This window comes from Myotis davidii, unplaced genomic scaffold (genome assembly GCF_000327345.1).
Source record: "Myotis davidii unplaced genomic scaffold, ASM32734v1 scaffold265, whole genome shotgun sequence".
Taxonomy (NCBI): domain Eukaryota; kingdom Metazoa; phylum Chordata; class Mammalia; order Chiroptera; family Vespertilionidae; genus Myotis; species Myotis davidii.
In genome coordinates, this window is record NW_006296627.1 from 4,967,782 (window position 1) to 4,981,308 (window position 13,527).

At 40.1% G+C, this 13,527-nt stretch overlaps 2 protein-coding genes and 1 pseudogene across 2 annotated transcripts in view; all 3 read right to left on the minus strand.

Moving 5' to 3' along the window:
- AGBL2 (ATP/GTP binding protein-like 2) overlaps window positions 1-9,745 on the minus strand; it is a 38,020-nt gene extending 28,275 nt beyond the window's left edge. Inside the window, exons 1-7 of the mRNA XM_015569482.1 lie at window positions 9,675-9,745; window positions 9,364-9,494; window positions 9,050-9,113; window positions 7,812-7,946; window positions 6,563-6,616; window positions 4,900-5,322; window positions 2,073-2,082 (exon numbers count right to left, since the gene is read on the minus strand). Coding sequence (XP_015424968.1) covers window positions 2,073-2,082; window positions 4,900-5,322; window positions 6,563-6,616; window positions 7,812-7,946; window positions 9,050-9,113; window positions 9,364-9,417 — 740 coding nt within the window. The 5' untranslated portion in view covers window positions 9,418-9,494; window positions 9,675-9,745. The remainder of the gene's footprint in view (window positions 1-2,072; window positions 2,083-4,899; window positions 5,323-6,562; window positions 6,617-7,811; window positions 7,947-9,049; window positions 9,114-9,363; window positions 9,495-9,674) is intronic.
- LOC102761239 lies at window positions 1,252-2,789 on the minus strand (annotated as a pseudogene).
- Window positions 9,746-11,852: 2,107 nt separating the features above from the next.
- FNBP4 (formin binding protein 4) overlaps window positions 11,853-13,527 on the minus strand; it is a 35,855-nt gene continuing 34,180 nt past the window's right edge. Inside the window, exon 17 of the mRNA XM_006772314.2 lies at window positions 11,853-12,920. Within this exon, the coding sequence (XP_006772377.1) occupies window positions 12,830-12,920 (91 nt within the window). The 3' untranslated portion in view covers window positions 11,853-12,829. The remainder of the gene's footprint in view (window positions 12,921-13,527) is intronic.

The window sequence follows — 13,527 nt, forward strand, 5'->3', positions numbered from 1 at the left end:
TTGGTTAAGAGAATTCTCTTCTATTCCTGGTTTTCTGAATGTTCTTATCACGAAAGGCTGAATTTTGTCCAATGCCTTTTCTGCCTTGACATGGCTGTTTCCTCCCACTCTGTTCTACTAATGTGGTTCTGCTTATTTTCTTACTAGAGGCCCAATGCATGAAGATTCGTATAAGAATGGGCCTTCTTTCCCCTGGCTGCTGGCCCTGCCTTCGCTCTGGCCCAGAGCTGCCCAGAGGCCTGGGGTGGCTGGGGCAGTGCGGAATGCCATGGCGACAATGCAGGCATCCTGCCTTGCCCCACCCCACCCCCGCCGCTTGGCACCTGCAAATTAACCTGCCATCTTTGTTGGGTTAATTTGCATGCTCACCCCTGATGGGCTGGTGGGCATTGTGAAGGTACGGTCAATTTGCATCTTTCTCTTTTATCAGTGTAGATAGCGAACCACCCCGGGCCTCCTGGGGCAGATCCCCTTCGGTCATAGTGTGTAATCCTTTTAATATGCTGTGGGATTTGGTTTGCTGGTATTTTGTTGAAAAAATTTGCATTTATATTCATAAGGAATACTGATCTATAGTTTTCTTGTGATGTCTTTGTCTGGCTTTATTATGAGGATGATATTGGCTTCACCAAAGAGAGTTGGCAAATGCTTCCTTCTCCTCTGTTTTCAGAGTTTATAAGGAATTAGTACTATTTAATCTTTAAACGTTTGATACAGTGCAAACAAACCCTGGCAAGCCATCTGGGCCAGGGATTTCTTTACAGGAAGATTTTAAATTACTAATTCAATTTCTTTGTTGTAATCTATTCAGACTTCTAATTTCTTCCCGAGTCAGTTTTGGTGATTTGTGTCTTTCTGGCAATTGTTCCTGTTCATCGATGTTGTCTATTTGTTGGCGTAAGGTTGTTACAGCATTGTCTTGTAATTCCGTTGATTTCTGTAGAGTTGATGCTTGTTTCCTTCCATTGCTGATTTTGATCATTTGTATCTCCTCTCCCCTTTTCTTGGTTGGGCTATTTTGTCAATTTTGTTGATTTTTCCAAAAAACCAACTTGATTTTTCTATTATTTTTCTGATTTCTATTTCACCTATTTCATTAGTATCTTTATCAGTTCCTTTCTTCAGCTTGCACTGGATTTATTTTGCTCTTATTTTTAAAATTTATTAAGGTGAAAGCTTGGATAATTAATTTCAGATCTTCCTTCCTTATTAATTTATTCCCCCCCCCCCTTTTTTTACTGTCCTAAATTATTAGGTAAGGATTTTACAAACATTACTTATATTAGCAGTAACGGTGGAACTGGAGAGTAGTGTGCCTTCTCCAAGCTGCACTACGAGAACCACTAATAGTGTGGTGGGACTTGTGGCCCTTTCTAAGGCCACAGCTCTTGTGCCTGCAGATGTCAGCCCTCACATCTCCCTGGGCTTGCGGACTGGTTTGGTGATCCACTAGGTGTCAGGATTTCTTCTGATAGCCTATGGAATGGAGCAGTGAGGATAACCTCCAAGAATTTGTGTGTGGAATCTTCACCAACCCAGTGAGAATTCAGGACTCTCAGAGCCCCAGAGTGGTGCCCAGCTAGCTCCTCTGCAACATATTGAGGCTTCCAGCAAACTTCAGCTGGTTAGCACCATGGTGGACAGGCTTGCCACTGGCTGCATCCTTAGGAACAGGGTGTTTGTGGCCACCACAGCACACACGAGTCCAATATATGACATGACCTTGTATTCCAGTCTGCTGTGCTTTATTGGGCTTGGTAGGCAGGGGTCCCAGTGGAGCGCAGGGAGCTGGCGTACTGCCAGCAGCACAGCCTGAAAAGAAAGCACATTAAGCTGGCCTGCTTCTTCCTCCATAGCTACTGGATGTACTTGTAAGGGCCCATCTTGGTTTACCTGACGGCTGTGGGCAGCTGGGAAGGAAAAGACTTTCTCCCACAATCCCTTTTGGGCTCCTCCTCTTCCTTTCAAATATATGTATTTAAAACCATAAATTTACCTTGCAGTGCTTTAGCTACTTCCCATAAATTTTGATATGTTGTTTTATTTTCATTCCAAAATATTTTTAAACTCACCTTGTGATATCTTTAACACATGGGTTACTTAGAAATGGGTGTTTCCGTCTTGTTCATCACTGTATCTCTAACACTAAGCGCTGTACTTAGTATATGGTAAATGCTCAATTTCCAAATATCTATAGATTTCCCAAATGTCATTCTGTTGTTGATTTCTAATTTCATTTTGTTGTGATAAGAGGATATATTTGGTATCATTTCAATCCTTTTACATAAAAGGTATTAAGACCTGCTTTACAACCTAGCATATGGTGTATACTGAAGAATCTACCAAGGGCCCATGAAACAAATGTGTATTTTGTGGCTATTATTGGGTACAATGTTCTGCACATTTTTATAAAAGACATGCATTCTACCTCTAGGAAATCTGCAACTTAATGCAGGAAGCCACATGGTAAATGACAGTCATATGCACATACTATAAAGTACTCACCCAAGTACATATAGGAGGTGGTGAAAAGAAGAATGCGTTTCCCAAAGATCCAACCTCTGAATTTCAGGAAGAGGAATTACGAGGGAGAAGCTATAAAATGGACTTAGATTTATTAAGAAAAAGGTACTGTTATTTAAAAAAAATGATTGAAATTTTAAAGCTGATTATTCATGAATATCAGGGTTCCCATTCAGATTGGTTTGGAAAAGACAATTTATCACTGACCTATGGATTTTCTAAAATCACATTTATTATAGAAAATATTTATAACCTTATCACGATTAATTAATTACTCCACATAAACTTTAAATAGAAGACTTAGAAGTAAGCTGGAAAAGTCAATTTAATTGCTGTCCTAACTCTTTAAAATTAGGTCCTGAGCTTCCTTTTAAAATCAGGAAAATATGATCTGCTACATACTTTTTATTACCATAGAGGAATAAGTATATCACTTGTTTCAGAGAAAACAAGGCTTTTTCATCAACATTCAATTCTAAAAGATTCCTCATATGAAACTTGGGGAACTTCTCCATATCATTTTAAGTGATGAAAACCAAGGGCATATAAAGACACAACTCAGTAAAGGACAATGTTCCTTTATTTTCTTTAAGGTAATGGGAGTAATGAGACTCTGACAACTCAGTTTAAACAGCAGGTACTTGCTATTAGAGTTCTTTGAAAAAAAAATTTGCTTTAAAAAAAGATTTAATAGTTTTTTAGTGGATTATGTTTTATACTTTTTAATTTTCCTTTTGGAATTGAGTCCAAAATCTTCACAGGAATTCTCTATCTTATTCTATTTTATATAGAGAACTACAAAATCCTATTGTCTGGCCTGATCAACTTGGACTTTTATCTAAGAACTAGAGGCCTGATGCACAAAATTCCTGCAAGATAGGCCTTCCTTCCACTGGCTGCTGGCCCCGGCTTCCCTCCTACACCCAGGACCTGGGCTTCCCTCGTAGCCCCGGCTTTGTCTGGTAGGTCTTCCTGGAAGGACGTCCAGTCTAATTAGCATATTACACTTTTATTATTATAGATTGTGCAGAATAGAGACAGATGACCTTAGGACTTCTCAGCTACTGTGCAAACTCAAAATGCGCCCCCTCCCCTACCCGCTGCACACACATTTCCAAACACCCAAAGAGCAGTTCTATCCCAACCACGACACTAAGCCCATCCCTATATTTCAGCTTCATCTCATCTTTCAGGCTCAATGTTTCATAGTTGCCCAAACATGACATTCTCTTTTTCTGTCCCCTCTAATTGGAATACTTTTCTTTGACTCTCTCAATTGGATTACTTCTAACTTCTCCTTCAGATCCCAGCTGACATTTCAACTCATTTTGGAAACCCTTACTGATCTTCCAAACTGAGATTAAGTGTTCCCAAGGGATCAAACTCTATGTAATTGCCTGGTTGTATCTTTAACTTTCCCACTAGTCTGTGAGCTCTGGGTATCTCTGTCTTGTTCATAACTGTATATCTAACACTGAACATTGTACTTAGCATATGGTAAATGCTTCATCAATATTTATTGAGTGAATAATAAATGAGGAAAGGGAGAAAATAAGAAACATCCAGTTGTTTATCCAGCAGTCTAAAGCAGAGACATTATGTCTGGTAGATATAAGTATCCTACCAATTAGCAAAGTCCCCATTTTTCAATGCAATCCACTTTTGAAAATGCTTCATAAAATGAGTGCTGAAGATTATATTTGCACCAATAGCTCAAAGATATGACCAGCAATGCCATAAAAAAATGTCTCTAACTGCCCAGCCGGTGTGGTTCAGTGGTTGTATGTCAACCCATGCACCAAGAGGTCACAGGTTTCATTCATGGTCAAGGCACATGCCTGGATTTTGGGCTCGATCCCCAGTAGGGGGTGTGCAGGAGGCAACTGATGGATGCTTCTCTCTCTCTCTCCCCCTCTCCCTTCCTCTCTTTAAAACCAATTTTTTAAAAAGTCTCTACCATTCCCATAAAAACTCCAATAAACTAAAAATATGATTAAAAACAGTACAAACTACGTTCTGACATATATGGTGTGCATCAACTATAACAAGGCCAGTAAAAATACAACTTTTATAAAACTCAACTAAGGCCGGAACCAGTTTGGCTCAGTGGATAGAGCGTCGGCCTGCGGACTGAAAGTACCCAGGTTCGATTCCAGTCAAGGGCATGTACCTGGGTTGCGGACACATCCCTGGTGGGGGATGTGCAGGAGGCATCTGATTGATGTTTCTCTCTCATCGATGTTTCTAACTCTCTATCTCTCTCCTTTCCTCTCTGTAAGAAATCAATAAAATATATTTAAAAAAAACTCAACTAAGCACATTAATACTGAGATGGGAATAATCTAGAAAACAGATTTAAGTAAGATTATATTTGGCCTCCAATAAGGTATCCTTCATTCCAATGGACTCTGAAACATTCTAATTTACACATTAGTGTAACTTTCGACTTTGGTGAGTGTATTTCAGTATCCCAGGGTGAGATAATCATTTTGGGGTGAGATGAGAGGTGTTGAATTTGTCCTGCCTTGTACTTTAGCATATAGGATTTAAAACTATGAGGTTTTGTAATAAAGTCTGTCAGAACAGCAAGACTATGATACATAACTGACATACCAATATGATGAATGCTTTCTTTGATGACCTCGCATTCTATTGGCCACCTGGGAACCTGCAGTTGCCCGCTGCAAGAGTAAAAGGCAAAGAGATCTTGGGGTTCCCGAAGACATGGGTTTACTTCACCAAAATCATCGTGAAGAAGGAGTCTGCTCCTGAGAAGTGACGAACTCAGCATAAAGGAATCTGCCAAAGGGCAAGGGAATGAGTGAGTGGCTTCTTTCTTCCTTGGGAACTTCACTGATCAACTAGAACCACTAAGTAACTCTAAGCACTACTAAAATATGAGCACAGCCCTAGGCTGGGTGCTAAGTGGTTAGAGCATTGGCCCTCGGACCAAAGGATTGCAGATTCTATTCCCAGTCAAGGGCACCTACCTTGGTTGGAGGCTTGATCCCTGACCCAGGTCAGGGCATGTGCAGAAAGCAACCAATCCATGTGTTTCTCTCACATTGATGTTTATCTCTCTTTCTTTTCCCCTCCTCTTGTCCTTCCATTCTCTCTCTCTCTCTCAAAAAAAAAAGAAAAAAAAAAGGCACAGATGTGCAATCCTATGACATATTTCTCCTTCAAGGAGATTTAGTCCAGGATGATGGCATAGAAATGATAAAAATCAAATTAAAATTTGACACAACCTATTAAATATTTAAGTGTGGCCAGGCCGGTTTGGCTCGGTGGATAGAGCATCGGCCTGCGGACTGGAGGGTCCCGGGTTTGATTCCGGTCAAGGGCATGTACCTTGGTTGTGGGCACATCCCCACTGGGGGGCGTGCGGGAGGCAGCTGGTCGATCTCTCTCATCGATGTTTCTGGCTCTCTATCCCTCTCCCTTCTTCTCTGTGGAAAATCAATAAAATATATTAAAAAAATATTTAAGTGTGAAGTTTTAAGAGTAAATTAGAAGAAACATTTTTGTGTTTTTAAAAAATCAGAGCTATGTATTTAAGACATCTCAACAGTGGGTTGCAAATGAATAAAAAATTATTTAATGTGTTCTATTACTTTTGTTTAGAGTGAGGCAAGAGAGGGAACTTTCAATTCACCCATTAGCATTTTAGAAAAATGTACATAAAACTATTAAAAACAATCTGCAAGTTAAATTTCAAGTTCAAAATATAACCATTCAAAGGACAAGAGCGACTTCGAAAACAGAGGATGATACGGGAAGTGGGAGAGTAGCGTGAATGGTCAGGAGAGAGAGAGGAGCTCTTGGCAAGTAGAGAATGAGAATAAAGGGAGGAAAAGAAAGGTTTTCAGGGAGAAAGAAAAAGAAAGGAAATGAGAGAAAGAATGAAAAGACAGAAAATAACGGGGAAGGAACGAAGTCCCCTCAGTGTGGTGATTCTCAGCTCTGGTGGGGAGAGAAGGGGTGAACATGTTCCCACAAAGGAGTTTTGAGTTTTCTGGTCTGGAGGGACATGAAATACCTTTGCTCACAGCGTCTGTCTGTTGATGTACAGCTGAGGATAGACAGGTAGGCCCTAAAAAGAGGAAGGAGGAGGCACGGTTTGTCTTTCTTTTTTCTGCCCCTTTCCATCCTCCCATCCCCACTTTTATTTCTGTCTCTAAATCTTTTCCTCACTGTTCAATTGGGGGGTGGGGCAATAAACATTTTACAATATGGTGAAGCTGTTCAATCTCATTCATAAAGAAATGTAAATCAAAATGAGAAGGAGACGTCAGTTTTTTTTACCTAATGGGAAAAGCATTTATAGGTTTGCACACTCATCCTGGCAAAGGTGTAAATAAACAGGTATTCTCAGGCACCGCAGCCAAGAAGCTCAATTGATGCAACCATTCTGGAAAGCAGTCTAGCAGTATCTAGCATGATTTATATTTACATACTCTTTTTTTTTTAAACCCTAATCCAGAACCTGGAGAAAAAATTCAAAGGTCATGCTAGCATTTATTGAGCACTTACAAATAATTAGGAAGTATAAGAATATCTGCATATATTCAATAGTGAGAAATGGTGGTAGCTTGGGCTGGGGGCAGGGAGGATGTGGAGTAAAGAGAAGCAAATTGATGTTTGGTTGAATATGTATTTAGGGGGGAAATCTATTGAATTCCTGCCCTTGGATTCTAGAAGAAATCTGTGGAATACCTTTAAAAAATTATTTTTGCTTAAGCTGGAATTGGTTTCCACCACTCTCTCCCAAAGAGCCTTAACAAATATACCCATCAAACCTGTGTGAAAAATCAATGTTTTACTCTTGACCAAATAGTTTTGCCCTAACTGGTTTGGCTCAGTGGATAGAGCATCGGCCTGCGGACTCAGGGGTCCCAGGTTCGATTCCGGTCAAGGGCATGTACCTTGGTTGCCGGCACATCCCCAGTGGGGAGTGTGGAGGAGGCAGCTGATCGATGTTTCTCTCTCATTGATGTTTCTAACTCTCTATCTCTCTCCCTTCCTCTCTGTAAAAAATCAATAAAAATATATTTAAAAAAAAAGTTTTAACAAATTTTCCAACAATTCGGAGGAAGATAATGTATATAGTATTTTAATTTAAACCTACAATCCAAAATGAGAGAGAACATTTCTGAGTGATGACAGAAACAGTGGCGAAGGCTGCTCCTCTGGCTTCTCCTACGGTAGCCCATGTTCTCCGGAATACCTAGAGCAGCTGCTCAAGGCACTGAGGGTTCTGCGGATCACACACAGGGAGTATTACTCACATAGAAGGTTCTCCTTTTCCAGGTGGTCTGGTATCAAATCATCTCTTCCCCCAAAAGAGTCACTCAAGACAAATCGGGGTTTATTCTTCCAAACATGCTGGTGCGTAGCCGCGTTTGGTACACTGCCTCTTTCATCTAAGAAAAGGCAGTTTAAATGAAAGGTGCTGGAAGGCTAGTTACCACCTCTAACATCTAGGTGCATACCCAAACCACTACTACCAACCCCCACTACCACAGGCCTTTACAACGAATACATCTCATTTTCCAAAGAGTCTTCACATTCCGATTTATTTGAGTTAAACATCATTTTCTCCATTTTACAATGAGAAGACTTGAGAGGCAGCATGATAGAGTGGAAAGAGAAAGGGCTTAGGAGGCAGAAAGACCGGGTGGCTCTAGTATAAGAGCAGCCAAGAAAGCCCCACCAAGTGAAGGCTGGTACTCCAAGTGGGAGTGGAATTGCTTTTGTCCTGAGGCTCTGCTGAATCTGGCAAACTGGAAATTCAGTTTTCAACAACTTAGTAATCACTTAAAAAATGAAATAGTTAATAGGAAAGTTTAACAAGGTTGACAGAAATAAAATCAATATAAAAACTTAATTGTATTTCTAAATACTAGGAACAAAGTTAGAAAACCAAAATTTAAAAAGATACCATTTCAACCTAAAATATGAACTTCTATGAAAGCATAAAAATATGAACTTCTATGAAAAAACTATACTAGTAGTTTTCAACACAAAATATGAACTTCTATGAAGCATAAAAATATGAACTTCTATGAAAAAACTATACTAGTAAACCTTTATTGGGAGAAATTAAGGAAGACCTAAATAAATGGAAAATACGACTATATTCAGAGATTGGAGAACCCAATACTGGGAAATTCTCAGTTCTTGTGAAATTAGATTTTATAGATTCAGTGTAATCCCAACAATTTTTTTAAACATCACAAGCCAATTCTAAAATTATATAAAAAGGCAAGAATAACCAAGACACAATCCAGCATACTGAATTTTTAAAGGCAAAACCAAAAATACTGTCTTAATGCCATTTGGTAGAATTAACGAAGAGTGGTATTAGTGTAAGGGTAGACAAACAGATAATGGGAAAGGAATATTTTTCATTAATAGTGCTGGAAAAATTCAACATTAGTTTATCCTAGCATAACTCTCCCAGTTAATGAAACAATTTACTTCAGGAACCCAGGAAAAGTGATGCTGGATAAGAACAAGGTCTTACCTTTAAAGTAGCCATAGTACTGGAGGTGATGGTACATAAAGACTTCATAGGGATCAGGAAGAGTCTGTAAAAGGAAAGGCCATCTCAATCAGGAAAGTCCTTTCAAATAGTACTGAACTCTTAACAAAAGGTAGGCAAGCACTGTTGCAGAGGTCAGTATACTTGACTTCTGTGAATAAACCAAGTGAGATATTTACACAAATCATTCTGTCTTGGGGATCAAGATCTCCAGCTAGAAAAAGGTGCCACCAGCAGATACATTCTGATCTAGTACTGGATTTCTGTGGAGTTCCTGGAGAAGGGTGTGTACCGACCTTCTGCTTCAGCTCTGCTTCCAATGCTGGGAACATGTTGCTTCTGTATGGCATACTGAAGACCAGTCTCACATAGGCATCCAGCCACAACCCTTGCCCGGTTTCCAAAAGGTCAGCTGATTACACAGAAGCTAAAAAACCAGAACAGGGCAATTGAAACACCTGCTGATAGTCATCATTCCCACCCTTTGCTTCCGCAGCTCCCCCGCGATTTTAGGAAACCCTGCCACATCGCTCCTTTCCTGCCAACTCGGTGTCTGCTCAAACAAGGACCCGGCTGGTTGTTCCCATGATGAGGCCCGGAGGCGTACCTGAGAAACTAGGGAGGGCGACACGTCTTCCAGCCTTCTCCTCCCGAGGCACCCGTACCCTTGCAGGCCCCATGCTTTCCTCTCCGCAAGCAGAAAGGTGCCGCAAGATGTGAAAAAAACGAGAAAAGTTGTCTCGGGGTGGATGGAAAAGAAAAGCCAGAGGCCCGAAATTCAGGGGTTCAGGGCTTCCTGGTCCGGGTAAGGCGTGAAGGGCAGTTTCCCGAAGGGTGGCGGCGGCGGGGAAGGGAGATTTCCGAGAAGCGCAGAGGGAAGGGTGCAACCGCCTCTGCGCTCCTTCCTGCCTGTCCCAGGCTCAGTGGAGGGCGCGGCCTAAGGTGGTTGAAAATCCTAGCGAGGCGGGAGGCCACGGCACAGCAGGTACTGATGCCCAGCTGTGCACGGGGCAGAGGAGCTAACCTCGCTCACCCGGCACCGCTTTCGGCTAGGGCGCCGGTAGCCTAGCAACCAGGAAACCAAAGCAGGAGGGCGGGGCGGCCGGCGCTTCCGGGGAGCGAGGCCCCGCCTCCCAAGGAAAAGTTGTTGCGCCCTGTTTTTGGGTAATCAATGGTAATTGGGTTAAAATACAAAGCCTGTAGTCATACTCCAAACTTCTTTGCGGTTCCATTAGGTAACAAGTAAAGCCAGCTCAACGCGAGCAATGAAAAATTACTTTCACTGGGCAGGTGTGGCTCAGTAGTTGACCTTGGACACTTGAATCAGGAGGTCACGGTTGAATTCCCGGTCAGCGCACATGCCGGGGTTGCCAGCTCCATCCCCAGTAGGGTGCGTGCACAAGGCAGCGGATTAATGATTCTCTCATCATCTCTCTCTCCCTCTTCCTCTCTGAAATCAATAAAAACATAAAAAGTAATAAAGCAATTAAAAGTATTTAAAAGAAAAATTACTTTCTACAATAAAAAACAAAAGAGACAAAGTTAAATTAAACCCACATATTTTGTAAGATTTTTAAAAATCTCAATTTGGTAGGATAGTGCCAAAGGCACTGGTGCTCTATAGAAATTTAACAGCTAGTTGACAGCCTAAATTTTTAGAAATTTGCTCTATGCAATTACAAGAAAAACAATTTAGCCTTGGCCAGTTTTTCTCAGTGGCTAGTGTTGGCCCACAGAGAAGGTTCGTGGGTTCGATTCATGGTCAGGGGCACAAATCTAAGTTCAAGTTCTCAGTCCCTGTAGGGGTGCATGTGGGAGGTGACAAGTCTGTTTCTTTCATGGCCATGTTTCTCTCTTCCCCTTCTCCCTCCCTACAAATCAATGGAAGGAATATTCTCAGGTGAGGATTAATAAAAACACACAATTTATATATAAAACGGTCACCCCAATACTTGCATAATGGTAACATCTAACACACTAGCATACATGACACTGGTTAGGTAACATTTTAAAATTATATGCATAAATATACCAAAATAAAATTTAAACTACAGTGGGGCCTTGACTTACGAGGTTCCCGACTAACAAGTTTTTCGAGATACGAGCCGTCTCTCGGCTGATTTTTTGCTTTGAGTTTCAAGCTAAAATTCGGGTTACGAGCCAGCTTCTGATACCCCACTGCTAGTTGGCGCAGTGAACGCCACATCAGCCCAGCATCACGTGTCTCACTTGTTCACTTTTTGATTTGACATACGAGTAATTTGAGCTGCGAGCTGTCACGGAACAAATTAAACTCGTAAATCAAGGCCCCCCTGTATTGTCTTTGGTTGACTTTGTATGTCCGTATCTGTAATTACAGGGTGTTCCAAAACAATGTATATACACTTTTGCATTAATTCCAATGGGTTAAATTTGAAAAAGAAACATCAAGTGTGTATTCATTTTTTGGGGACACCCTGTATGTATTACTTTTATAATCAGAGGATTGAAAAAGCACCTTTATTTTCTCAAAATGTTGAACATATTATTTCCTGGATTTTAGTAGGTTAAACATTAGCTATTATAGAGTGCAACCTCCAAAACTGAAGAAACACAGCATCTTCTGGTGCTAGAAGCCTTTTTCTAACCCTGCCTGCCCTCCAACCGATTCAAAATCTTGCTCTTTTTTAGAGCTGTCCTTTAATGTTTGCCTCCCTACCACATTTGATTAGAAAAAAATAATTACGATTGACTTGTCTTGGTTACATAATCATGAAATAACAGGTTTAGAAGAGCAAAAGGACAATCAGAAGTATAAAAAAAGCTTTATTAGTGTATATATACAAATTTACAAGGTCAGAAACTGGAGAAATACAAAGAGCTTTAAAACACAGTTTGCCTTTTCTTCAGTTTAAAGTGACTTTTACCTGATTGTGATACAATAGAAAATACAGAATAGTAAACTTTTTAAATACTGGAATTTTATGGAAAATACGTTCACACATGAAAGGGAGGTGAATTTTGGAATAAGACAATATCAACACATACAGTGGCTTCTGTTACATTTACTGCTGCAGATGTAAGGGGAAATTCTCAAAATCAAAGACCTGAACTTGTTGCTGCTGCCTGTACTGAAATTTAAATTTCATCTAGCGCACGAAATGACAGCTATCAATTCTAGAATGTGTGAGATAGAATACTTTCGGAGAGTGTGGCCATCTATCAGCACATGATAAATGACTTGATATATCCTAGCACTCCAGGGTGGCAGACTGGAGGAAGGTCAGAAAGATCTGATAATCCCAGTTAAGCAAGGTAGAATACACAGCTGCCTTCTTAATTGCACTTTTTCTGGAGTTGAAGTTAATGAGAGAGAGAACCATACTAGGAACCCTTATTGAGCCTCCATTAGGCAGGGAAAATCCTTCACTTTTTGTCAGTGTCCTCTAAAAAGGTGTCACACTCATAAGCCACATGTTCCAGAGTGATGAGGTTAATGTACCTAACATGCTGAGTTTGTCAGTGTGAGAACAAAGGCAGCCAGGTCAAAACAGTCATCTTACCCTTCAGCAAAACAGAAAAAATTTCATTTCCCAAATGTGAAAACTTCATAGGTGTTATGTTCTTGCCCAGGAAATTCAAAATCCATATGCTCTCCCTCATAACATTTATAGTTTATTGACAACATAAAACAGGTTAAGACTCTGAACTGAATACACACATCCACACACACACACACCCACACACACCCAATAAACATTTGTTTTTTAATTTTTTAAAATATTATGTGTTTGGTGCCATTTTCCTTCGTTTTAGTCTTGCTCGCCAATCTTCAGGAAGGGCTTCAAAATTAGCATTTCTCTCTGCCATGCCACTGTGAAAACAACAAACAGATTACTTCACTGGCAAGAAAAGAATGAATCGGTTCACTACCTAGTACATAAGAAAATACCTCTTAACTGAAACTGAAAATTTGACCTATCACATCTATGTTCATGAAAATGCTTCAAGTTTCTCAGCTAAGTACCAGCAAATTCTTTATCAAATTTCTTCTGATGGGTCAACAAAAGACATACACACATTTTATTTTTATTTATCTCCACAACCATTAAAGACACATTGAAGGAGTAAAACATTCTTATAAAAGTTTCTCTTGGCCACTAGGAGTTATGATTCTTTAAGGAAGATTTTTTAACCTTCAATATACCATAAGGGACCTTTGGACCTAATGTTTTAGAAATTCTTTTGATCAGTTCTATTTGTAAAGATTGATATCTCATGACAGTCATCTAAAAAATAAATTAAAGCTCATGTTCTATCTTGCAATGATCAGAATGGGTGCACTGGATGCTTTTATAAATATAAAATAATCTAAGATAAATTACAAGATCACTGTGATTGCCTCCCATAATCTTAAATCATTTGCTAATTTCATCTTATAGGAATTCATCATTCAATTCCCAGCAATACTAAAAAAGACT